At 35.0% G+C, this 26461-nt stretch overlaps 3 protein-coding genes across 6 annotated transcripts; 2 read left to right on the top strand and 1 right to left on the bottom strand.

Annotated features, from left to right (window-relative positions):
• Positions 1 to 9578: 9578 nt before the first annotated feature.
• On the top strand, positions 9579 to 12248 carry LOC111453752 (F-box protein SKIP24). 2 transcript variants are annotated; one of them, XM_023094976.1, is made up of 5 exons: positions 9579 to 9870; positions 10064 to 10237; positions 10518 to 10680; positions 10759 to 10899; positions 11967 to 12248. In XM_023094976.1, exons 1-5 carry the CDS (start codon positions 9644 to 9646, stop codon positions 11994 to 11996), a joined length of 735 nt encoding a protein of 244 aa, XP_022950744.1. In that variant the 5' UTR covers positions 9579 to 9643; the 3' UTR covers positions 11997 to 12248. The 2 variants fall into 2 exon arrangements, with proteins under 2 accessions (XP_022950744.1, XP_022950743.1); XM_023094975.1 differs by having other exon boundaries at positions 10512 to 10680.
• A 1305-nt stretch (positions 12249 to 13553) lies between these two features.
• On the top strand, positions 13554 to 15096 carry LOC111453750 (transcription factor MYB30-like). Of its 2 annotated transcripts, none has more exons than XM_023094971.1 (3): positions 13554 to 13812; positions 14165 to 14294; positions 14384 to 15096. In XM_023094971.1, exons 1-3 carry the CDS (start codon positions 13680 to 13682, stop codon positions 14997 to 14999), a joined length of 879 nt encoding a protein of 292 aa, XP_022950739.1. In that variant the 5' UTR covers positions 13554 to 13679; the 3' UTR covers positions 15000 to 15096. The 2 variants fall into 2 exon arrangements, with proteins under 2 accessions (XP_022950739.1, XP_022950741.1); XM_023094973.1 differs by having other exon boundaries at positions 13679 to 13812; positions 14165 to 14287.
• Positions 15097 to 22650: 7554 nt separating this feature from the next.
• LOC111453748 (ABC transporter F family member 4-like) lies at positions 22651 to 26401 on the bottom strand. Of its 2 annotated transcripts, none has more exons than XM_023094969.1 (2): positions 26176 to 26401; positions 22651 to 25124 (listed from the first exon to the last, which is right to left on the bottom strand). In XM_023094969.1, the coding sequence occupies exon 2, from the start codon at positions 25088 to 25090 to the stop codon at positions 22907 to 22909; it is 2184 nt and encodes a 727-aa protein (XP_022950737.1). In that variant the 5' UTR covers positions 25091 to 25124; positions 26176 to 26401; the 3' UTR covers positions 22651 to 22906. The 2 variants fall into 2 exon arrangements, with proteins under 2 accessions (XP_022950737.1, XP_022950736.1); XM_023094968.1 differs by having other exon boundaries at positions 26225 to 26401.
• Positions 26402 to 26461: the final 60 nt, after the last annotated feature.

Genomic DNA, 26461 nt, shown 5'->3' with positions numbered 1-26461 from the left:
TTCAATTATTCCAACATTATGGCTCCAGAATTTGTTAGCAAATTCGCATGAGATAAACAAGTGTCCTTGTGTTTCTTCTTCTTTACTGCACTCTTACACCAGCTGAGGCCTGAGGGAAATAGTTAGATGAGGATGAGGCTGCCTTCTTTGGATTGCCTCTTGAGTATTAATGGCTATGTGGCTGAGCGCCCAACAAGAAAATGTTATCTTCCTGGGATATTTGTCTTCCCACGTTCCATCATAAAAAGAGCTTCTGTGAGTATATTTAGATTTTTTAAGCTCCTTGATCATGAATTTGAAAGAAAAACTAGTTATGAATTCGTGGGGCCATGTCCATCTACCTTATGAGGAGGAGTGGGAGATGTTGAGTAGCTTTTGTGGAAAGATGTTACATTAATTCTTCCTTCAGCAGAGTTATTATTGTCAATGACTTGATATAGAGTGTTATCCTCCTTTGTGTCATTTTTCTGTTCTTAAGGGAGAAAGTTACTGTATCCGCTCTCTTATAGATAGTGAGTTACTAAGCTTGACTTAGCAAAAGAAGTCATTAACCTAGAGCAATTTTAGGATAATTATTTAGTAGTTATTGATTTGAAAGTTTAGGAGATCGATTAGGAAGATTTAGTAGATATTGATTTGAAAGTTCAGGAGATGAGATTTAGTAGTTATTGATTTGAGGAGGAAGTATAGGAGATCGATTGTGCAATCTCCACTAGAAATACTCATTAGATGCATGTTATTTTAACAACAAAAAAATAGAATTAATCAAAGCATAAGTGCTTAAAGGTTCCTCCATTCAAAAGCTCTTTCCCCTCAAATTGTTCTTCTGCTTCCGTTATTTATTTCGACATATTTCGATTGTGGGTTATTTCCAACATAGATTAGGTTGTTGCCTAGTATGGCTTGCGTTTTCTCAAGCTCAAGTAGATTAAGCCGTGTCTACATCAAGGAACTGACGGAATAGGCATGTTTTCTGGAGTTCGCTTTTGCCCTGAACGATTGAATTGACAGAGGAACGAAGCAGCGAGAGGATGGAACTCAAATCCTAAGTAAAAAAAATTAAGAATAGGCTTTGGGTATCTTTTAAACATCAAAAGTGCATTTGAAATGATCTTTTGTAGTCTGTGATTTTCCATAGGAAAAGAAAACCAGAAAAGGAATCAACTTGTGTAAAATAGTTGTTTTCTTCCACTGTTTTTTTGTTTGTAGCAGCTAGATCGATTTCTTTGCAGAACAATAGATTTAAGGTATCATATAATTGGTTTCAAATATAGCATTATTTGTCTTTGCAACATCAGTTCACATTGTCTGTGAAACCTTGCATCACACAACAGGAAAAAATTGTTGATAGTAATGACTTCCATGTACAAAACTTTTTGTCTTCCTTTATTGTGGTTTGTCATGGAATATGAGCAGGCGTGGATGTTCTTATCTTGTTATTTCAAAATGGTATAAACTCTCTCCACCTTTAGGGACATTCCTATATTTGCTTGTACAGATGAAAGAAGATATTTGCAAAGCCGGCTTATTTTCAGGTTGGTATACCCTCTTTTTCTGATTCTTCTGTTCTTTTTGGTTGTTGGGTCCCTTTTCTTGCTGCATACTGTTTTAGACCCTTTTACATTCTTTAATTCTTCTTAATGATATTCTGTTCGTTAAAAGAAAGTCTTTTGAAACGCAGTAACTTACAAGCAGAAGTTTTCTTCTAACTACATGTGCCATTATAACCGTGGTTATGTTCAGTCATTCCTGGTCTGTTTAGGCATGGTTGGTATTTGCTACTAGTTTTGTAACAGTTGTGTCATTATAGCCGTTGTTATGTTCAGTCATTCCCTGTCTGTTTAGGCATTGTTGGTATTTGCTACTAGTTTTATAACGGTCCAAGCCACCGCTAGCAGATATTGTCCTCTTCTAACTACATGTGCTACTATAACTGTTGCTATGTTCAATCATTCCCTGCCTGTCTAGGCATCATTGGTATTTGTTACTAGTTTTGTAACGATCCAAGCCCACCGCTAGCAAATATTGTCCTCTTCTAACTACATGTGCCATTATCATTCCTTGTCTGTTTAGGCATGGTTGGTATTTGCTACTAGTTTTGTAACAGTCCAAGCCCACCGCTAATAAATATTGTCTTCTTCTAACTGCATGTGTCATTATAATCATTGTTATGTTCAGTCATTCCTTGTCTATTTAGGCACGGTTGGTATTTGCTACTAGTTTTGTAATAGTCCAAACTCACCGCCAGTAGATATTGTCCTCTTTTAACTACATGTGCCATTATAACCGTTGTTATGTTCAGTCATTCCCGGTCTGTTTAGGCATGGTTGGTATTTGCTACTAGTTTTGTAACAGTTCAAGCCCACCGCAGCAGTATTGTCCTCTTTGGGCTTCCCCATAAGATTTTAACACGCTCTGCTAGGGAGAGGTTTTCAGACCTTTATAAAGAAGGTGTTTCTTTCCTTTCCACCAACGTGGAATCTTAAAACTGCTGTTATATGTGTAAATTTATAAATAAATATTACAGCGGACGGAAAGTGGATAATCTCATTTGGGTAACTTCTTATTACTGCAGGACTCTTCTACTTCTTACCAATTCTCTGCATCAGGTTTGTTTCTTTTCTTCTTCTCATCTTTATAACTTTACTTAGCTGCGATTTTGTAAATGGAGTCGGTCTATCGCTAGTAGATATTGTCATAAGTTTCCTCTCAAGGTTTTTAAAACACGTCTGTTAGGGAGAGGTTTCCACACTCTTATAAAGAATGTTTCGTTCTCCTCCGATCGATGTGGAATCTCACACTCTTTTAGGTCACTCTAGGTCATAGCTGCCATTTTGTAAACGGAGTATACTAACTTTTTGCAACCGTCTAAGCCTACTGCTAGTAGATATTGTCATGGGTTTCCTCTCAAGGTTTTTAAAACACGTTTGCTAAACAGAGGTTTTCACACTCTTATAAAGAATGTTTTGTTTTTCTCTCCAATCGATGTAGAATCTCACTCTTTTAGTTCACTCTAGGTTATCGGAGTTAAGTACATTATGACGTGTGAAGTACCAAAAGTTGATTAGTTTTGGGTTAAAATTATATTTTCCATCCCGACATTTAGAAGCAACATATCAGATTGCTTTTATAGGCCATGTTAACCTATTCTTTTCTGATTAACAGCTAACATTTGTCTAGAAGGCATGTCAATAAGGAATCAAAATTTAAAGTTGAGAATTTATAGTATAAACTTCTCTTATGGATGACCATCAAAATTCATGAAAAAGATCTCTCATTTAGTTTATGCAGTATTACTTAATATGTTGTATAGGCTTTGTATTACTGTTTATGTCTAGGTGATTATAGGATAACGTTTCAGGTACGATGGGGGATAAATATCAATGTGGCAACATCGAAAAGTTTAACGTATAAACGGGCGAGCTCACTTGCCATTCTTCCTACCATTGCTCTCTTCCTTCTTTTTATTTGTCCTTCAATGTTCGATCACTCTTTTTTTTAGGTTATAGGTTAAAAGACACTAATGGTCGTAAAAATAACAATTTAGTCTTTGAATTTTAGTTTGTCAGATCTAATTCTTGTACTTTCAAATTTATAACACTTTAGACTTATGAACTAACAATTTGGTGGTTTCTATACCTCAAATTTGTAGTCATCTCACTATTGGGGCTAGTAATGTAATTACACATAACATGAATTGGGACCTATTTTTTAAAATCGTCACATGGCCTTGGACTCTTTCCAGTTTAGGCAGGGTCGGATGTGTGGTACTTCCCCACACACGGTCCATGTACGTGCACATGGATCCACTAGACGAGCTCGAATACGCACCCCTAGGCCTAGTTTGGTCTGACACAACACATTATACATCGTCGGATGCCACAAAAAAGGGTAGGCTTACATGATATCATGACAAACATAAATATCGAAGGTATGCGTCCGTACTAACATAACAAAACGAGTAAGTATCCTGATGCACATGACATACATACATGCATGAGGTCCCCATAATTTACATTCATATCATAGCATTATCATCATTTCCTTTCTCTTTTCTTCCGTAACATATTACATATATGCATGATGTATACATGATAATCATCACATTATCCATCACATAACTTCGCATGGCAAGACATTATCCATCACATAACTTCGCATGGCAAGACATTATCCATCACATAACTTCGCATGGCAAGACATGACATACATAACATTTCATTTTATTCCTAATATATTATAATGGATATCACATGCATACATTACATAGCATCATATGTCAATACAAAGAACACCTAAACTTAACGTACAATAATATGGTGCAATAACTTAAGTTTTCAAGCTACCTAAAATTGAGTAAAGGGAAGTTTTACTAACTTCAAATGCCTTAAATAAGGTTAAAAAAATGGCTTCAAAAGTGTAAAAATTACATACTGAGCCACCTAAGTCCAGAAGTCACGAGTCAGCCAAGATGCTATGCAGGCCGATGCCAAGTCAAATTTGAGCCGCGATTGGGGGAGATCATGTGTCTGGCACGTGTGAGCTAAGGGAGACACGGGTTGTCACTGAGTTGCGGCACGGGTGCATGGGTCGTTGAGCTGGGTTGAAACAAAACACCTTAAGCTGACGCAATAAATGTTTTTGTGGGCTGTACTTAGGTCCAAATATTTGCTTCGACGACTCATCTCTGATAAGAATCACGGTGTCCCAAATGTTTCAACTGGACCCATTACACGATTCAAGGTCAAAAAGATTCAACAAGCATCATTTCATGAGTTACAAGCTGATTTGATTGAGGAAAGACCATTTGAAGTTTTAGAAGTAAATATTTGCTCGGTTGAAGTAGCGGATGAAGTTGCAAACATCATTTCATGAGTTATTAGAAAACTTTATTTATAATTTTTAATTCCATAAAGTTTGTAATGGTCAAATTGACTTTTTGTGGAGATTGAAGGGGATCGGAATAAATCACGGCCGCTAATTTCTTTTGTGCAGAGGCTATAAATACCCACAAATTATGAGGTAAAAATCAAATTTGTGGGAAATGAAATTGATCTCTCAAGTTGAGACTTTACCCGTTAGACATTATAGCATCATTGCCCTTTCTTAGTTTCAAGCAATTATTGTGGTAAATTGCATCTAGGTCATTCAATAAAAGCTTTATCATGGCCTTTTCTAAGTTTCAAGCAATTATTGTGGTAAATTGCATCTGGGTCATTCAATAAAAGCTTTATCATGGCCGTTTCTAAGTTTCAAGCAATTATTGTGGTAAATTGCATCTGGGTCATTCAATAAAAGTTTTATCATGGCCGTTTCTAAGTTTCAAGCCATTATTGTGGTAAATTGCATCTGGGCCATTCAATAAAATCTTTATCAAGTTCGATGGTAGAGTGACTCAATTTCCAAATGTTGCCATTTCTAAGTTTAAGTAAGTATTGTGGTAAATTGCATCTGGGTCATTCAATAAAAATTGCATCTGGGCACATTCCAAATCTTGCCGTTTATAAGTTTCAAGCAATTATCGTGGTAAATTGCATCGGGCCATTCAATAAAATTTTTATCAAGTTCGATTTTGGAGTGACCCAATCTAGAACATGTAATAGCCCAAAAATAAATAAAGAAATAAACAAATAAAAATAATTATAAAAAAATAGTTAAAATAATAAAATAATAAATAAATAAAACATTTGGTAATCGATCCCTCCTCCTTCCTTCAATCTCTCACCATTCCTCCCCTAAAAATAAATCTGGCAACAAATCACGAATCTCTTTTCTGTAAAAACAACGTAGATTTACACAGAATTCTTATTTCCTACAAAAACAAATAGAAAAATAAAACAAAAGGTTTAAGCAGACTAGCTCTGCCATAGGAGATATGTCATTTGAAGAGATCAGTATGTTAAATCTTCCTTTTATTAATTTGGTTACAATTATTTAGTTTTGAATTAGAGATTAAATGAAAAGAATTCTGTATGAGTTTAGGAAATCAAAATCAATTATATTTTAGATCTACTAAATTGTTGCAATGATTTAGATATACTGAATTGTTGCAAGTATTTAGGTTGTAATTTTATATGAATTATAGGAAAAGAATATAACCAAATGAATCGATTAAATTAAAAGCTAGATAGAGATAGAAATACAGAACATTGTTAACTGAAAAGAAAAATAATAATAAAAATAAAAATGGAAGATTTGGAAGTAGAATAGATTAACAAAATTGAATAGTACCTTCTTAAAAATAATTACAGAAGAAGAGGAAAGATTGAGGAAAGATTTGTTGAACAGGATTTAACAGTAAAACAGGAAATATCAGTGTAGTGAGTTCCTTTAAATTTTGTCTAACACGAAATATCACAATTTTTCGATGGCCAATCTAAATGAGAGAAATAATTTTATAGAGTTTAAACTTGAAACTGATGTCATGAACTCATATAGGTTGACTCGGATTTCAAAGGACGGAATCGAACTTTCATTAAAGATATATTTGTGACAACGACTTAAGCTAGTCAGGTAAGTGACCTTACTATCGGCATGGTTATATTTGATGTTGATACGTGCCCTGTGGTTCGGCACGTGTCATATATATTGATATGTGTGAATTGTCTGTGGATCGATATGCTTCCTATATGTTATGTTATGTTATAATATGTGGATTGTATGGTAATAATTATGGTACGATGTGCTCTAAGAGATGTTTGAGATAGGATACGAGAAGGATGCACAAAACGAAATGTAACGATAGGAGTAAGATACGTTCATGAAATGTTAGAGTTAGGTTACATACCGTTCTATGGATAGGAGAGATTGATGAAAGAATACGGTTAGGTTATGGCTAGAAAGGGATAGGTTTGTGATAGATTGATGGAACGATAGCATTAGGGTACATTCTTGTGACGATATGACTAAGGTACGTCACGTAATAATATGTCTGTGATAGGTATAAGAACGTTAAGGCTATGGTTGTTAGAGAACGATATGACTATGAAGTGTTTACGTTATTGACTTGGTTATGATATGATACATTGTATGCTAGATTATTGTGCTTAAGTACGAAATCATGTGAACATGAATGTATGTTATTTATGCTGCTTAGTTGATGTGATATGAATGCATGTGACGATGTGTGGCCCTTGTACGATTATGGCTTGTTGTATGAGTATTGGAATGTAACTGAATGAATTGTATGACATGAAATACGGTAAATTGCATGATACATAACCCCGCTAGGAATATGTATGATATGTAATGAAATGAGAATGAGAATGACATGTAAGCATGAAAACGTGACACAGGGTTATGTTCATTAAATGATGACTGTAGGACTAGTGGGACCTCATGCATATTGTGTGATCATACATTTGGGGGGATACCCCTATCCCATCACGAGGGTATGGACGCGTACATCCAAATGGCAGGACAACGATTGTTATGCCTTGTATAGCGCTGCCGTGACGGTTTTAGTTTTAACGGGTCCCAGTGGGCCCCTAGAGCATGCCCACCGGCTAGGGACAGTGGCCTAGCGGTGTGCAAATTAGCTGGTGAGCCCATACTCGCACGTATGGGATGCGTGTAGAGTATATGGTACACGTCCACGATTACCTGTTAGGATTACACCGAAGGGAAAACGAAACGAAACGAAACGAAACGAAAGATAGGTCCCATCATTTCATTGCATGTGATTGTTGCATTTAACCCGAATAGTGGGGTCACTTACTGAGTATTTCTTTAAATACTCAAGCTATGTGCTACTACATTTTTCAGGTTAAAGCAAGGCATTCCTGTACGGCTGACGACGACATCGCAACTCGAGATCATGGCACATGCATAGGATATTGGCATTTATTTTCTTAGACTTAGGATAGAATAGGATGTTTTAAACTTGAACGTTTATTTATTTTATTTCGAGTCTTTTGTTGTGTCGTTTTAAAGATGTTTTCGAAATACGTAAGTCTATGGCTGTGTTTTAAGATAAAGGTTATGTTTTATGGAATTTAAATGAAGTATTCCGCATTTAATGTTTATGGTATGTATATAGTAGCGACCTTAAATTAAGTAGAAAATTTCGGGCCGTCACAGAACAAGATTCCAAATCTTGCTTATAAGGAGTAATCTAATTCTAACCTTGTCTCATCTAATTCTAACCTTTATCTCTTGGTTGACCCTTTGCTCGAGTAGTACTGAGAACGAGGGCTTCGATTTTCCTTCTTTTTTGGCGATGTTTTCTCCGTCAATTCCTCTACCCACAACGACTGCAATACTCCCTGTGAGGTACTATATCCACCAAGACGTCGAAGGCTACCTCGGATAGGAAAGGATAACGTCGTCATCGTAATTTTCTGTCGATGGAATTTCCTTTTTTTTCCTCAATTTCTCTCTCTTTATTCCATTTTCTCTAGGTGTGTCCGTGTTGCAAAATGAATGTGGAACGGATGGGGTGGATTAGAGGGTGCTACTTGGAGATTTATGGGGGCGTGGAGCAATTTAATTCTACGGTTTCAATGCCTCACCAGAAATCTCGCAATTTGTAGTGAGGTTTCGAATAAAATGCATTAAAAGCTTTAAAATGATGTCCCGACTATTGGGGTCAGAGAATGCAAATACATGCAACATGAATGAGACCTATCATTTAAAACTGTCTTCTCTTAGATGCCTTTCCCGTCTGGGCAAATTGGATGAGTATTTACTTCTCTACAATGACCCACACGTGTAAGCATGAGCCTATCAGGTGGGCTTGCACACCCCTATACGACCTGCTGCAGTCTAGCGTCTCTGGTGCTGTAGTCGGACACCTGGAGGGAATAGAGACCGTCGTAGAATCATGATAAACATGATGATCATTTCCATTTCATAGCGTACACGTCCATACTCATCATAAGGGAAAGTATCCCAATTCACGTGAACATACAATTATGCATGAGGTCCCAACATTTTTCAACCACCATTCCTCTCTCACATATTATACTCGGTAATATGCATACATAGAATCTTACAAACTCATTTCATTCATAACATAACCTTTAAATCATAGCTTACAGGTTGCATCGTCTTCTTATCTCGAAACATATCATGGCATGTCATAACATATCATGGCCTAACACAATCATATCATTGTATATCATGACATTTCATAACATATCATAATTCATTATATAGCATAATATGACGTTTCATTTATACTCTAATGTTCCTTGGCATATCATATAGCAAAACATATCACACATATGACACGTGTAGGGCCACTGGACACGTGTTATCATACAAATAAATGTATATGTGTGTGTATATATATGTATCTCGATCCAAATAAATTTATATCTCAACCCAAATCATACGGGTTGGGTTAGATCATTTTTTTTTTTAAACTCTTATTATAAAGTGAGGCATATCAATAATGTTACCAATATACGACACAATCTTATTATTATGCTATATTATTATCAACTTACAAATAAAATAATCCAAATTATTATTAAAAATTAAACCATTAATTGTTACATATAATTCTCAATATAATTAATATATTAAATAGAATTTTAATTTTTATGAATTAATTAAATCTCCTATAATATGTATGAACACACAATTCATTAGATTTTAGGGCTTTGTACGATCGTTCCTTTTCATCTTCGCGAATCCGAAAATGTCAGAATTGCCAGACGAGCTATGGAGACAAATTCTGGAAATTGGTGTTAAGAGGTGTGATTTCACTTACAGAGATCTCTGTTGCATCTCCATCTCTTCTCGCCGACTTCGCCGCCTCTCCGACGACGAATGTCTATGGTCTCACCTTCTCTCCTCCGATTACCCTTCCTCATCTTCTTCTTTTTCATCCTCCGACGCCTCTTCGAAGTTCCTTTACAAACTCAGGTACACGGAACAATTTGTGAACTGCACCATATATCTGATTTTTTTTTTTTTTTTTTTGTTGTCTCGTGTAATGGCGTTTGGTTAATCTGATTACGATCGGACGAATTTGTATGTTCGTGTTCCTTTCCTCTTCTGGACGATGATTCTTTTTTTTTTTTTTTGGTTTTTGGATTTTGGTTCTTGTTCTGGTCAGGTTGGAGAGAGATAGGTATAAGAAGGCAGAGAAGCATAGGAGAACAGTGTTTAGAAAGAATAACCAAATAAAGGCGCATTTTAGAAGGCTTGAAGAATTAGAGGAAGGCTTGGTGGAGGAGACCAAGAAATTGACAAGGACCTTGACGGAATTGTCTAATTTACGCACGGTCAGGTAGTGTTCAGCAATTAATTCAAAATTTCAGTTATATTTTCTGTTCTTTCCTCGTTTGATGCTTTAGACGCTGGTGGAAATGAGGGGAAATTGAGTGCTGGAATCCTAAATTTTCCTTGGAAAATTCTTGGAACTTGTGTGCTTCTGCAACTTAGTTGATTGCATTTAGTTAAATCGTTGATTGGAGTTGTTTGAGTATTATTCTGGGCAGTGAGTAAAATGTCAAGTTTGGTTTATATTCAAAAATTTTAGATATGATAATTATGTTTGGTAGTCACAGGGAAGCATCAGTAGCTTTGAGAGTCTGGCAGCCAGAGGTCATTAGGGCAAGGCAAAGGCAAATTGTCGAACAATGCAGCGTGTCTGTTGATTCTCGCTTGCGGACTCTCGATATGGAGCTCAAGCTTTGTGAGCTACAACTTTCCATTTCTAGGAAAGCACTTGTAAGTTTTAGATGTTGAAACGTTATTTTCCCATTCGATAACAACTGCAATTTTAATTTGTAACACTGCTCGCTACAGAAAGCTGAAAAACGGAGACTCGACGTAGCTAAAGAAGAGTTAGCTTCATTGAAGTACCACCCTCTAAAGTATTATCATAGATTTGTAGATAGCAGTAGTAGTGGACCTGGCATCAAGAGGAGGTCAGAGGATGTAATAAATGTAAGATCCTTGCTTGTTGCTTCTACTTCAAATTTTCTGATCGCGGGTTTAAATTTTTTTGTCATCTCCATGATGGTTTTGTTACCACGAAGTCTAACTGCTTGTCCCCTGTTTGTTCTTGAATTCTAATGTGTGCACTGTGCTCTATTAGCAGTTTTCTTCGTCAACCATCGTCATGTTTTCACGTTGTGTTAGAATCTCTCCCAGTTTTACTAGATAAACTTGTTAGGATACTTCGTATTTCATATAATGAAAGTTTCCTATTCATGCAACGGTGTTCGTTATTCGTTGGTGAATTATCCAATGTCTGGAACTTGATGTTTTTTTGAACTTTGACCTCCATAAGTAACACATATATAGAGGTGGGGGGGAGGCTTTTTTCTTGTCATTGATTTGTAATTAGGTCGGATTGTTACTTGTTCTATATTTTATATACATGATCTATATACTGTAACAACCCAAGTCCACCGCTAGCATATATTGTCTTCTTTGGGCTTTCCCTTTCAGACTTTCCCTCGAAGTTTTTAAAATGCTATCTTTCAGAGTTACGCAATAGGATCAGTACTCATTTGGGGAGGAGAACGAAACATTTTTTATAAGGGTATGGAAACCTCTCCCTAGTATACGCGTTTTAAAAACCTTGAGGAAAAGGCCAAAGAGGACAATATCTACTAGCGGTGGGCTTGAGCTGAGTATATTGTTTCTAGAAATAGATTTGAAGACAAAATTAGCTTAGTTTTGTAGAGTTCACCGTGAAAATTATGTCTTAACTCTTTTCGTTTAATCAAACTGTTGTCGCATTAACTGGTTTGTTCTCTTGTGGTCATTTTTAATCTCTAGTAGAAATTTCTACTTTGTAACTCAACCTTCATGATTCAGTATTATTTATGCCTCAACTTTCACGTGCCCTACTTAGATAATCTATTCTCCTTTCTGGCCCATATTGGTACCGTTTCTTTATTAGCTAAGTCTCCATATGTAAGGTACATGTTGCATGTTTGCTTAAAATCCAAGTGCGAACCAGTACTGATACGACAAAACATGCTTGATTGTCAATTTTTTCTCAGAGCCAGGTAAAACAGTTACGGAGCTCGTAACTACCAGAGATAGCATTGCCAGTTGAAGAACGAGCCCGCGACTCATAGACTTGTGGCTTGGTTTGGAATTACTAAAGACTGGTATGCATTAACTTGAGTAGCTGAGATGAGTGTAACTATCAGGTGTTCTGCACTTAATAAGATTGAATCATACATTTTAGTCAAATGGGCAATTCTAGAAATAAGTAGGAAGAGTTTCATTAAGTTTATATGAAGCTATAGACCAAAGGGAATATTTTGTTTCAGGTTCAAATCTTTTGATCGATGCTATATGTCTTAACTAGTTGAGTTACGTTTAAAGTTCCTACTTCTTTAGTGAATCTTAACCTCTTGATCGATGGTATATGTCTTAACTAGTTGAGTTACATTGAAGTTCAAGCTTCTTTAGTGATTTTCATCGTTGACCTCGGTTGTTTACACCATCCATAGTTCGATATGTGAGCAAGACTATTAAATATACGAGGTCCCCATAAGAAGAGAGAGAAATACATTGAAGGAAGAGAGAGAAAGGATCGAAGTGCAAAGTTCGTCCTCCCTTTTCTTCCCCATCTTTTTAGGCAGAGAATCAGAACCACAGAAGAAGAAAGCCTCAGCCATTACACCTTTTTGCTTCCTGACTTTCTGTTAATACCCCTCTCTTGTTGACTGTTTTCTTTCTTTCTTTATTTTTTTTTTAATGAATTAAAGTATTTCCTATTAATTAAATCACAAAAACAGGAAAATAATTGATAAAATAAAATGACACGTGTCACATAATCAATTTTATTCACATGTTTTTATAATTATTTTGCTAACTTTAAAATATTTTATGAGTATTAGAATATTGCATATAAAATTATTGGCTTTACTACGTTTAGAAAAAATAGTCAGAATGAGAACTTAACTCTTTGTTTGAAAAGTATTACGATATTCGTCTTCCACTCTAATGATAGTTTTATAACATTTATGAAGTGTGGAGAAAAAAGATCGTTTTATTTTATAAAGAATAAAGGGCAAACTTCAATAGTAATTATTTAATTTTTTGTTTTTAAAATTAAACTTATAAATATTTTTGTTTTGTTATATACTTTTTTACAAAAATAAAAAAATAAAAATCACAAATTTTAAAAACAAAAAACAAAATTATTATCAAACGAGTTCATTAACGCTTATATTGCAAAAGAATGACTAAATTAATTAATCTCGTAAATTTTAAAATCTACAAAAAAAAAAAAAAAAAAAAAATTCATTTAAGCATAGAGATAAACTAAAACTTTTGAAATTTAATTAAGCTCAACTCGCTCCATAAAATTAAATCAACCTCGAAATTCACAAATAATTCATACGAAAATCTTAATTTATAAGTTTAATTTAAAAATTAGTATAAACTAAAAGTTGAAAGACAAAATTCTTTTAAAGACGAAGACTATGAACAAAATAAATGCAAAAAAAAAAAAAAAAAAAAAAAAGTTTGGGTTGGAGAGGTGAGTTAAGAGTGGTGTGTATTTAAGCAATCACATGCTGACAACAACACACTGTTTGGAGAGAGAAACACAAACACAAAACTCTCTCTCTCTCTCTCTATATATATATATAACAAAATAATATATGAGTTCTTGAAGCCTCCATTTCAGTTGGGGGAGAGAGTGGGAGAGACAGGCGGAGAGACAGGCGGAGAGACAGGCAGAGAGAGAGAGAGAGAGCATGGGAAGGCCTCCATGCTGTGAGAAAGTGGGCATCAAGAAGGGTCCTTGGACTCCTGAAGAAGACATCCTTCTTGTCTCTTACATTCAACAACATGGCCCTGGTAACTGGAGATCTGTTCCCACCAACACCGGTATCTCTTTCTCTCTCTATTTTCTCTCTCCTTCCCCTTTTTTAGATTCCGGGTCCGATCTCTCCGAGATTCCATGGGTTACGATAAATTTAATCTTTTTATTCATATACGACCACAGGTCTTTGAGATCGAATGGGTTACGATAAATTTAATTTCTTTTATTCATACACAACAGGTCTTCGAGATCGAATGAGTTACAAAAAAATTTAATCTTTTTATTAATGTACGACGATAGGTTTTCGAGATCAAATGGGTTACGATAAATTTAATTTTTTTTTATTTGTATACAACAGGTTTTCGAGATCGAATGAGTTATGATAAATTTAATTTTTTTATTCCTATACGACGACAGGTCTCTTGAGATGTAGCAAGAGTTGTAGGCTACGATGGACCAATTACCTGAGACCCGGAATCAAGAGAGGCAACTTCACGCCCCACGAGGAAGGAATGATCATCCATTTGCAAGCTTTATTGGGTAACAAGTAATTCTCTCGTTTCTTAAACAAAGTTCAATTATTTCGAGATTCGAGTGACGAATCGTTATATGATAAATTCGATCTCGAATTTGCAGATGGGCTGCAATAGCTTCTTATCTTCCACAAAGGACGGATAATGATATCAAAAACTATTGGAACACTCACTTGAAGAAGAAACTCAAATCAGCTTTAGATCACTCAACAACCACGGAGTTTTTCTCAAAGGGTTTCTTCAATGATTCTTTCACAAGGACTTTTAATTTCGATTCTTCCTCCGCTTCCGCCTCCGTCTCTGCTTCCTGTTTTTGCCCGAATCGATCCTCCGCCGCGTCGCCGTCGTCGTCGTCGTCAACTTATTACTCAAGTGCCGAGAACATCTCGCGCCTACTTGAAGGATGGATGAGATCGTCTCCAAAGACTAACGACAATCCATTCCATTTCGACGAAAAACAAAGTCATCGTGGAGATTCCGTGGTTTCTAACCAATGCCAAGAGGTGAAAACCGAGCAAGATGGGAACAGGGTAGGATCCATGAAGGAGATCGAGTCGATGGTATCGCTCGATAACTTGGGGGCGTCATGCGAGAAAGATAATAAGCAAAATAGAAGCGAGAACGACAATAATCCTCCAATGTCATTTCTTGAGAAATGGCTACTTGATGACACTTCTGTTCAAGTAGAGGAGATGATGCCATTGTCACCAATGTTCTAACAACTTTTTTTTCTTAGTATTCAATGAATTCCCGTTCCCGACCTTTGTAATTGTAATACTAATTACTTTCATCAACGTTCCGTCATGTTTATACTTACATTCTCATAATTTCTTAATCACGAATTTCATCTTTCACAAATAACGATTTGACCTAAATTCACGTTCGATAAGTAAAACTGAATCATATCGTCATTTTGACTTAGGAATCGACAACTGGGATTATGAGAATTTGAAAGCTCGACTTTAAGAAACGGAGAACATGTCAGTTACCGTTGAATTGAGTTCGTATGGTCAAAGAAAAATATTTTATTGGCCTTTTAATGGAAGAAAATAACGGGTTTATGATTATATTAGATATAATATAAATTATAATAAATAAATAAAATAAATCAGTGTATTTTAAATCAAATCTCCATAGGACACGTGGCTTGAAATGATACCAACCTTAGGGCCTACTTGGTTTTTTTTGTTTATTTTTTCAATTTATATTATAAGAAATTAATTTTTATAAATTTAAGCCAAATTTGAGGTTAGTTTTATATTTTTTAAGGATTATTTGAATTTTTTGTTGAATTCGAAAAATAAAATAAGTTTTTAAAAAAAAATTTTTTTTTTTTTTTAATTTTTTTAAAACATCCATACAATAGAAAAATAATCTTTTTTTTTTTTATAATAAAAATTTAATTTAATTTTTTGAATTTCAAATGTTTATTTATAAAAGAAAAATGGATCCGAATCAAACTAGATAAAAAGTCGAAAGCCAATTACGAACGACTCATATCCAAGATTCAGATCAAAATTCGAAAGTCAGGTTTGGTATTCCCCTACGACATGATAGCGTTACCTACTGTTTTTTTTTTCTTTAGAATGAAAACTACCGTGACAGACGAACACGAGTCTTGTGTCCACCAGGTTTTATTCTCGCTCACATGCTTCTTACGATAATTGTTACTATTGAACTAGAAGAAAGAAAGGTGTACCTTGTTGATATAAATATTAACTTCCAATTCTTTTAAATTATTTTTAATTATCATATTTTCAAGATCACTCTCGCTCGTTTACGGGCGACTCTTTTACTCGATGTATTACAAAAACTTATTAAATATTTTTCTAAAATTAAAAAACCTTTTAATAAAAAAAAAATAATAAAACATTAAATTGTATTTATTACAATAACATGCATTGGACACCTCTTATTTTCCTATGCATACAAGTTGGAGAGAAAATAAACCATTCTCTCTCTCTTTCTCTCTCTAGAATAAGAGTTTATTATTATTATTATTATTTAATAAAAGAAAAAGAAAAAGGTTGTCACGAAAATCATGGAAGCAAAAAGAAAGGGGAAAAGGTAAAAATGTATGAGAAACAACCAAAGAAACTTGTGATTTTTTTTTTTTTTTTACCATTTTTTTTCTCCTTCTACTTTATTATTTTCTAAAAAATTAACTCTAAATTTTTAGTATATTTTATTTAAAAAAATTCTCGAAATTTTAAGAGTATCATTAATACCCATCTTTATAAAAAAAAATAATATTGTATGTCTATTGACAGAAAGTGTTAATCTACGTCTCTTAGATTATTTCCAAACTTCTAATTTTTCGTCTAAAAGTTTAAGGATATTAACGTTATTTTTTGAAAGTTTATGAGTATTTTTGAAATGGGGTATAGAGTAACGTACGGTAATAGTAAGAGTAATTTTTTAATTTAATAAAAAAAATTAAAAGTGTTTTTTTGAAGTTTTTTTAAAGGTTCAAATTTTGTTTTATGAAGGTATTTTTTAAATAAAATATTAATGGTATTTTATTTTTTAAAACTTTTTTGAAATGGTAAAGCTGTGTAAAATTTAAAATTATTTTTATTAGTTTAGGAATATAAATAGGTGACTAAAATATATTATTTTTTTAGGTAATTTTAGGGGTAAAAATTTTAGATTTTATGTCAAATCAAAAAATAAAGGAAAGAGGCGGACAATATTTTAAAACTGTAGGGCTAAAGCCGATACATAATGGGCCAAAGCGGACAATATCTGCTAACAGTGGGCTGTGTTTGAATTTGCTTTTCTCGCTCCTAAATATATACTATTTGATTGCATTTGACAAAGAGTCCAAAATTGATTTTTAGTTATTTTTCACCCGAAAAAACTATTTTAAAAATAAATAAAAAATAAAAAATAAAGGAAAGCCATATTTTCATATAATTATTTAATATGAAAGTTCTATAATTTAGAAGTAATGAGAAATAATAAAGTTAGTATTGAAAGGATGCCATTATTGATTTCATCATTAAATGAAAACTTAAAAATGAAGAAAAAACAAGACTTTGAGATTCAATTTTTGTAATGAAACTACATTTTTTTTTTCTCCTTCCAAAATTATTACCTTATTTATTGCATTTTATAACTCTATTTTGTGTATTTCTAATTTAAAAATTATATATACGACGTTTTAAATTTCGTGGTAAGTAAGGCTGAAAGTATTACGTCGATGTTGATATCAATATCTCAAATTTACACAAAATTTGATCGTAGAGAAAAAAGAAATGTATATGTTGATCGTGGAGAAAAAAAATTCTAAAATAACACATATTTAGAGATATGCAAGAGACGAGGTGAGGACCGAAAAGTCTTTCTCCACCTGTTTCATTATTCATTCTACCAAAAATTTCAATTTATTTTTGTGGAGATTGAATTGGGATTATTTGTGCGAAATTTTTAGGAATCGAGTCTTTCACAAATTTTTTTTTCTTCTATGTTTTCTGTTCAATGTATGGAGCAAAAGATTCAAATCTCTGTCCTCTTGATTGATGATATATGTCTTAACTAGTTGAGTTATGCTGAAGTTCAAGCTTATTTAGTGAATCTTAACCTCTTGATCCTCCTCTTTGCTAGCTAACTTTTAATCGGTTTCTTATAATCAATGACCATGTGTTGAAAAAATCATGGCCCTGAACCAACCAATCAAACTTAGACTGTGTGTCGAACAACCAACGGCAAACTGAAGTGGAGATCGTGCGTCGAACAACCAACTGCACATCGAAACATAGACCGTGCGTTGAAAAATAAACCAACTACACATTGGTTGTGATCTCCCTATGTGCACATACTTCCCAACTAATCACGCACAATTTTACCTTCACACATTATAGTTGTGATGATTCCTTCTAAAGTAAACTTTGATAGACAACGATGGCACTACAATGAAAACCTAAGATGATAAGGCTAAAGTCATCGATTCTTACGGCAGTGTTGCTAACAAAATTGAGTGTTGCTAACAAAATTGAAAAACTATAATCAATGTGACAAACGTGTGGAGCGTACGTCAAACAACTGCACAATTGTGCCAAAAAGGTGGATCGATTGATGTTGTAGATAGAATATGCTAGACAAGTGCCAAATAACACTAAGAAGGCAAGGTACGATTGCAACAACAATGCACAAAATCAAACACTCACGACGCGAGGCACAAAATTAGATGAAGTTTCTTCTTGAGCTACATTTGACTATTTTTTTGTTTAAGATGTGAAGTCAAAGCGAGATTTTGCTTTTATGAGCCGAATTTCGAACTTTTGTCCTCAAAAGTTTCGTTTATCAAACCACACTTAATACTTAGTTTGATTGTCACATTTCTTAGTAGAGCTCGAGATATTTAACTATCATATTGTCCTCCATTTCCCTTATTTTCCCCTATTGATCATTCTACCAAAGGAACTTGACGGTTATGAAACGTATTCATCCCCTCTTCATAACTTGCAAGTTCTTATCTCATCCAAGCATAGGGACTCAAAATCAACCACACAAGACAAATTTGCAGTTCTAAATCTCTACGACTCACATTAGCACAACTCTTTTGTTTACTTTGTAACATACATCATTGTTCAAAAACCTTCACTGTGTTTGATTTACCTCGGATAATATAATATTTTCATATCATAATCTTGTCTAATTTCAACTACCTACTTGACTCATATTAAGTTTCTTTGATGTGAATAAATACCCAAACCTTCAAAGCGAATACCGATGTTACCCATTTTAGATTATGCATCGGCTAGTCATGCTCATAACTCTTCAATTGATGGGACCCATACACAATAACATTTCCATGTTGCAAAAGAACACAACTCAACATTTTTTTTTGTAGCGTCATTGTACACCACAAAACCTTATGTTCCTGTTGGCACAGTAAGTACTAGCGCTGAAACCACACGTCATTAAAACATATAATGTTAGTAGCAAATCTAAAACTAGACGTTGATGCCAATATATAAATTCCAAATAAGATACATATTATCTTTCTCCCAAGATTAAAAGTTCTGTATCTCGTCCCACCTTTTTTTTAATTTAAAAACAAAAAGAAAAACAATGTTAAAGATTTATAATTTCTTGAGAAGTATAAACTGCTCATTTATCAATCTAAACTGTTATAAATATACATCAACTTCAACATCTCATCTATATTTTATCAACCTACCTATAAAATCAAGATATCAATAATTTGATTTAGGTAAAGATCTAAATTCTAGCAAGGGATTGGAAAGTTTGAATATAATCTAATTGCTAGTTCTAATGCAGATCCTCCGAATACACCATTATGGCGCTCAATTTCATCTGACCATTTCATTAACAGAAAAAACTAGACATACACCCTTTCTGTGTAAAGACTAAAGAAACTTTGTCCTCTGTCATGGCATAGTGCTTTTCTAGTTATATGATATGCCATACAACTCTCCCTCTCCCTCTTAAGGTTAGAGAGAGAGAGAGAGAAAAAGAGAGAGCTATCACATCAGTTCTTGGACACATTACTTCCAAACCCCACCTTATCAAAAAATAGTAATGCATAATGAGAGTGAAATAAAAGCCACCAATGGCTATGATCCTACTAACTCAGCATTAAACAGCCAGCCTTTCTTCTTCTTGATTACAAATACTGTTGCATAGGACCACCACAGCCACTGTGATTTTAAAATCTACTCTCAGAGTACACTAATTTAACTTTCCACCTAGGATGAGCTGGTACTATGTGACCCGTGTGTGTTAACGTCGTACTGTCACCCTAACTTTATGATTGGCTACGTCCTCCTAACTTTATGATTGGCTACGTCCTAATCCAAGAGTGATTTTATTGTTTTACCTTCAAATTTAACTTCAAAAGATTTATACACTTATTTATGTTGATTGGGTTTAGACAATTGTTTTTTAGAATATTTGTTAAAATCAACCTAAATGGTGATAAATGTTATCTATTTATAACCATTTAGAAAATTAAATAAATTACAATGGATACCAAAATAACAATAAATGAGAAGTGCAATAAATGTATACAAGATATTTGCATATAATAGAAGGCAAACGTAATACTTATGATAAGTCGTAATAGAAAGTAAATATCTATATATTTACCTATAATAAAATATCAAATATGATATATATGGTAAACTATAATTAAAGACTAAATATCCTTACCAGTTTCATTATTTGATTTTCCTCGTAATTGTTAAGTTTTTTTTTTTTTTTTTTTTTATGATTTTGTCATTTATTCTATATATTTCGATCCTATAATAAGAAAAGATGGATTAAAATGCCTAAACTTTAGACAAATCATATTATATTTTTATCTTATAAGCTCATACTAAAATAGAATAAGACAAAATATAGGACTGAAGTATTTGTGAACCAAATAACACGTAAGTTGAGACAAATAAAGCCTTATCACATGACTGGAGCTCCAAGAAATTATTCCCTTACTAAAATTTGAGCAATTATCATTTAATTTCAAGGGGGAAAAGGAGTAAAAAACTTACATGATTCCATAAATGACCCACTTATTGTCCACGGATGAGCTGATCCCACAGCCTTGAATGCAATTGAATCCTGTCCAATTCATAAAACAGCTTTTAAAACCCTTTCTTTCTCTCTCTAAGTCAATATCTATGTAACAATGGCAATTAAAAGAAAGGTAATTGCTAAACGCAAGTCTACAGCATTTAAGTAACCTTATTTATAGCCTTCAAATTAGGACAATTACCTGGACCTAGTTATTACAGAAGAAAAAAAAAGCAACCCATCTTTCTCAAAGGCCTGAGAGGTCATTAGAGTCGATAAAATCTTGAGTTTTGTTTATCTAATATCAATTTCAATAATAATGAACCTTCCAGAATAGTGTCATATCGCCTGTGATAGATTAGATAATGCAGGGAATAGATGAAACCCATCTCAACCACAAATCAGAATATAAGACTAAAAGGATCCTCTAATGATCTTTTTCTTTCTTAACAAACAAAGGATTCTTTGGGGACCTGGGGTTGGTCAGGTTTCTCGGTTGGGATGACACTAATGGATTCTCATCATTCTTTTGTCTCATAAATTCTAAGTGGACAATGTTTTTATCTCGTTTTCATCATTTGAAAAAAAAAAAACTTTTATGAGAAGGGCGTCTTTGTTACATATCATATAATCTAATACCTTACTTTTGATTTAGATTAACCTTTAACCTTTTTGTAACTGCGAGAGGTAGATATTGTCCTCTTTGGATGTCCTTTAAGGGTCTCTAAAACTTATCTGCTAGGAAAAGATTTCCACATCCTTAAAAAAAATGCTCCCTTCCTCTCTCCAACTGATGTAGGATCTCACAATCCACCCCCTTCGAGACTTAGCGTCCTCACTGGCACTCATTCCCCTCTCCAATCAATGTGGGATCTCACAATCCACCCCCTTTGAGGCCTAGCGTCCTCGCTGGCAATCGTTCCTCTCTCCAATAGATATGGAATTTCATAATCTACCCCCCTTCAGGGCCTAGACCCACCGCTAACAGATATTGTCCTTTTCGGGCTTTCACTTTCGGGCTTCCTCTCAAGGTTTTTAAAACGCGTCTACTAGGGAGTGATTTCCACACTCTTATAAAAAGATGTTTCGCTTCCCTCTTCAACTGATGTGAGATCTTACCCCTCTTCTCCTTTCTCTATAATTCTTTCCTCGGCCCCAAACCCATTCTATTCATCATGGAAAGTGTTTCCTCAAGTTCAGATAGAATCTCAACGATTTTTAGAGTTCTTGTGATTTACGTGGGTTTCATTTTATGAAAGATTCATTGACTTCAGTACTTAATTGACAGTTCCACAAATTTAAGAGTCAACATTTCTATACTTATTTCACTATGGTGGAGAAGGTATACTAACCTTTATAACTACAGGGTATTAAGAAAAAGATTGAACCCAAAACTTCTAATTTATAATAGTGCTCATGGCTAATGGCTTTCCAAGAAATCATTAATGCCCAATCCGTCAGGATACTGACTGCATTAAAAGACATGCTCTATTTGTTTAAGCAAATCCAATATACCATAATACTAAATTCAACGGAAAATTTTCCTTTCCCAAACCAAAATGAATTGCAAGTCTGAGAGTAAAACTACTGACCCGTGTCTTCAGGAGTAGGTCTTTCTTCTCCTGATCCAGCCTTCTCCGGCTAACAGTGACTTCGATAGTTGACTTCGTTCAATTGTTCACACCATATTCCAAGCAAGCCTGCTTGTTCAAAAAGCCAAAGAAAGCTTTATGATAATTATTAGTCAGACAACAGAGAATATATTCCATATCAAATAACTGAACTTCGTGCAGTTTCGGGAGTCGAGAAATATAATCTGCGAGCACCACTAGAGACAGTAAACAAAGAGCAAATATTTTGAATACTGTCAAGTTTTTCATAGAATATAGTACAGTAACTCAAGCAAAACTCATGACAATTTTCTCACTAATTGTACATACCCGAATTATAAGTATTTAACGTACGAAGAATTACAGAATTAGAACACATCGATCTGAATACTTGAAATGCAAAATAAACCTCAGAAACCAAAAGGGATGAAGTAGGACGTGCTACTTCAAAATCCAACACACTTCTCAAGATCACTGGTTTAATCATCAACCTCAGCTTTAATCTCCTTTTGCAATTCTTCCTTGTATTCATCGAACGTTCCGGGGAAAAACTCCACGGTGCCATTTTCAACGACCCAAATTTCACTTTTTTCTTCATCCTCGCAGACACGTGATATGAGCCGAGAATCATGACTAACCAGAACAACTCCACCAGTAAATTCATCCAAGGCATCTGCAAGTGCATCAATACTCTGCATGTCCAAGTGGTTCGTCGGTTCATCAAGCAGTAATATGTGTGGCTTGGACATGGAAATTGAGGTAAAAACAACCCTGGCCTTCTGGCCCCCAGATAGTTTAGCAATTGGCGTGAGGTGATTGTGGCTAGGGAGTCCAAACTTCCCCAACTTGGCACGAACAGCCTCCTGCTTACTTAGACCCTCTTGATCAGGATGAAGACGAAGAAGATATTGAACTGGTGTTTCCTCCATTGTCAGAAGGTCCACAAAATGCTGTGAATACCTCCCAATCCTCAACTTCTGACTCCTCCGAACTTCACCTTCTGTCGGTACCAAATCACCTGCCAGCAGGTTCAGAAGAGTAGATTTCCCCGCTCCATTGGGCCCAACTATAGCAACCCGCGTTCCCATATCAATACCCACATCAACGTTAGAAAGTCTAAAATCTTCTCTATTTGGATAACTAAAGCTTACTTCAATCAACTGTAATAATGGTGGGGTGAGCTCGGTGGGTTCAGGGAAGTGGAATTCTACACTGTAATCTCTCCACTTTCTGGGGGCCTCTGGTAGGGGATCATCTTCATTAACCTTTCCCTTGGACTTGTTCTTTGAGGCTTCCTTAGCAGCAGCAAACTTTGCTCGGTCTTTCACCTTCTCTTGTTGAGCCCTGCTTCCAGACCTCTTAGCTGCTTTCACCTGTTTATCATATATCTCAAACTTCTTGTTCATTTCTTTCCGACGCTGCTCATATCCACTTTCAAAACCATCAAAATTCCCACGATAAAAATGAAGCTTAAAGTCATGAAGATGAATAATTTCATTGCAAACACTATTGAGGAAATCTCGATCATGCGACACAACAACAAGAGTTTTCTTCCACCGACAGAGGTACTCCTCCAACCAGAGAACAGCCCTAAGGTCTAGATGATTTGTGGGTTCATCTAGTAATAGAAGTGTTGGCTGAACAAAAAGAGCACGAGCCAGTGAAATTCTCATTCTCCATCCACCACTAAATGAACGGGTAGGCCGTGCTTGCATATCCTTGGTAAAACCCAGTCCAGCAAGAATCTTGGAAGCTTGAGCCTCAGCTGCATCTGATCCCAAGAGTTGCAGCTTTTCATATAACTCAGCAAGCCTCTCTCCTGCATCATCCTCATCATCATTTTCCTCTTGACCAGCATCAGAATTCTGCAAATCAGCAACTTCTTGCCGAAGCTTGACCAGCTCCTCATTAGCAGAAACAACTGCTTGAAGTGCAGTTCTATCATCACCAACCACCTCTTGTTCAACCAAAAGAACATCAATATTTTTAGGAACGGGTATCTTCCTCCAAGCAAGGAGCTTTAATAATGTAGACTTTCCCATACCATTAGGCCCAACTAAACCATACCTCTTCCCGTGAGATATCTTCACTGATGCATTTTTTAAAAGCTCTTTCCCTCTAGCTGAAACAGAGAAATTATCAATAGTAATGTCTTTGACATTTGCATCAGCTTCATCATTACCATCAAGAACTGAAGCTCGGCTACCAATTACAACAGTGAAAGCATCATGGTCATCTTTTAGAGCTTCTTGTCTGGCCTGTTCTACAGCATGGGCAGCAAACATATCTTTCCTCTCTCGTTTTTTCAACTCTTTGTCACTTACAGCCACCTCCAGAGGCTTCGTCTCAGCCCTGTCCTGCCAGGGTAGTCGTTTCTGGGAACTGGTACTCTGCTGCTCCTCGTCAGACACAATTTCTTCTTCCTCATCATCTGAGGGCGGGAGATCAATGCCATCAGTGTATGATGCAACTTTTTTTGGAGCTTTTGCTTGAGGTTTAGCACCACCACTCAAAGATGAAGATCCCTTTCTCGGTTTATCAGATTTCTGATCCATACTGGCAAGCATTTCTGACACTGAAAGCTTCTCTCTCTTCCCGGAAGCATCTTTACCAGGCTTGACTTTGGCGTTTCCACCACCTTCTTCTGATTTCTTCCTTCCCATTGCACCAATCAACCTGACAATGGGGGAAAATTACCTAGCATAAAAGCAAAAACCATTAACATGAGTTGTTCACATCTGACATTTAGTAGAAAAATTGACCATCTATTTTCTGCAACACGAGGATCAGATAAAAACGTAAAATCATATTAAAATCTAACAACAAAAAGACGTGGTACAGACATACTATCACATCATGCTTCCCCCAAAAAAATAAGTCATATCATAATCACACGAAGGACAAGCAAAAAAAAAAAAAAAATACTATTTTTTTTGCACAGGTACAGATTCAGCACTCAAACTTATGACAATTTAGAGCATCTGAGGAAATTTATACATATTGAACAATAGAAAGATCAATATATACTCTCAAAAACTATAACAGAGCTTTGATGCCTTATGGAGCTACAAGAGATCATCAACCACAATATAATGTCTTATTTATGCAGAAATAAAGTTCTTTTTTTAAAAGCATAACTGAACACATTATTTACACCCAATTTTCTGTGTAAGCAAAATGGAACCTAAAAGTTCATTTCAAATTCATGTATTAACAACTAAAATATTATGAGAAAACTATATAAAATTAGTGTCAAATGAATTAATTAATTTTTATTTGAAAACCCGAAAGCATAAATAAACAAGACAGTCTAGTTTGCAGTTTTCACAACCAAGCGTTGGATTCTCATTGCACATAATAGAAACACAAACACACGGTCGAAAAAGCACAGAAATAATGATTTTTCAAAATTAAATAGTCCCAAACATGAATAATTTTAGGGGTTAGTTCAATTGACCTGGGAAATGTCGCAAGTTCAAGCCTCAACAGTCAGTAGCCACCAAACTAATACATAAGATCTAAATTTAATTGGTCAAGTGTCATGAAACAAACAAGCAGAAAGGTAAAATCAGAAAAAATAAACAGAACAGAAACAAAGCAGTTCGGATGAGGCAAAATAGAAAACAGTGGAAGGGAACGGACATCACCACAGGAGAAGTAAACGAAAAACGTTGCAGCATACAAAGAATAGAATTCGAAATCTTGTCTTAGTGAACTCAATTGATAATTGACCTAATTCCAAATTTACCCTATTTTGAAGTTGATTAAATAAGAAAAAACATTCGATCCCAGCAGACCTCAACGGCGATCACCGGAGAGATGGAGGAGCTGCGATGACGGAGCGAGGTTGCTGCAAAGACAGAAATGGATAGAGACGAACGAAATCAGAGCGGCTGCCGGAGGGAAACGGAGAAACCAGAAGAGAGAATCGGTGGCGAAAAGAATGACCCAACGAGTTAGGTTCTCCTTATTTACTTTATTTTTATATAATTAAAATATGAGTACTAGGGTTTTTTTTTTTTTTTTTTTTTTTT

The sequence above is a fragment of the Cucurbita moschata genome, unplaced genomic scaffold (genome assembly GCF_002738365.1).
Source record: "Cucurbita moschata cultivar Rifu unplaced genomic scaffold, Cmos_1.0 Cmo_Scf00015, whole genome shotgun sequence".
NCBI classification, from domain to species: domain Eukaryota; kingdom Viridiplantae; phylum Streptophyta; class Magnoliopsida; order Cucurbitales; family Cucurbitaceae; genus Cucurbita; species Cucurbita moschata.
Note: the sequence above shows the minus strand (reverse complement) of the source record. Positions and strands in the feature narration are given on the sequence as shown.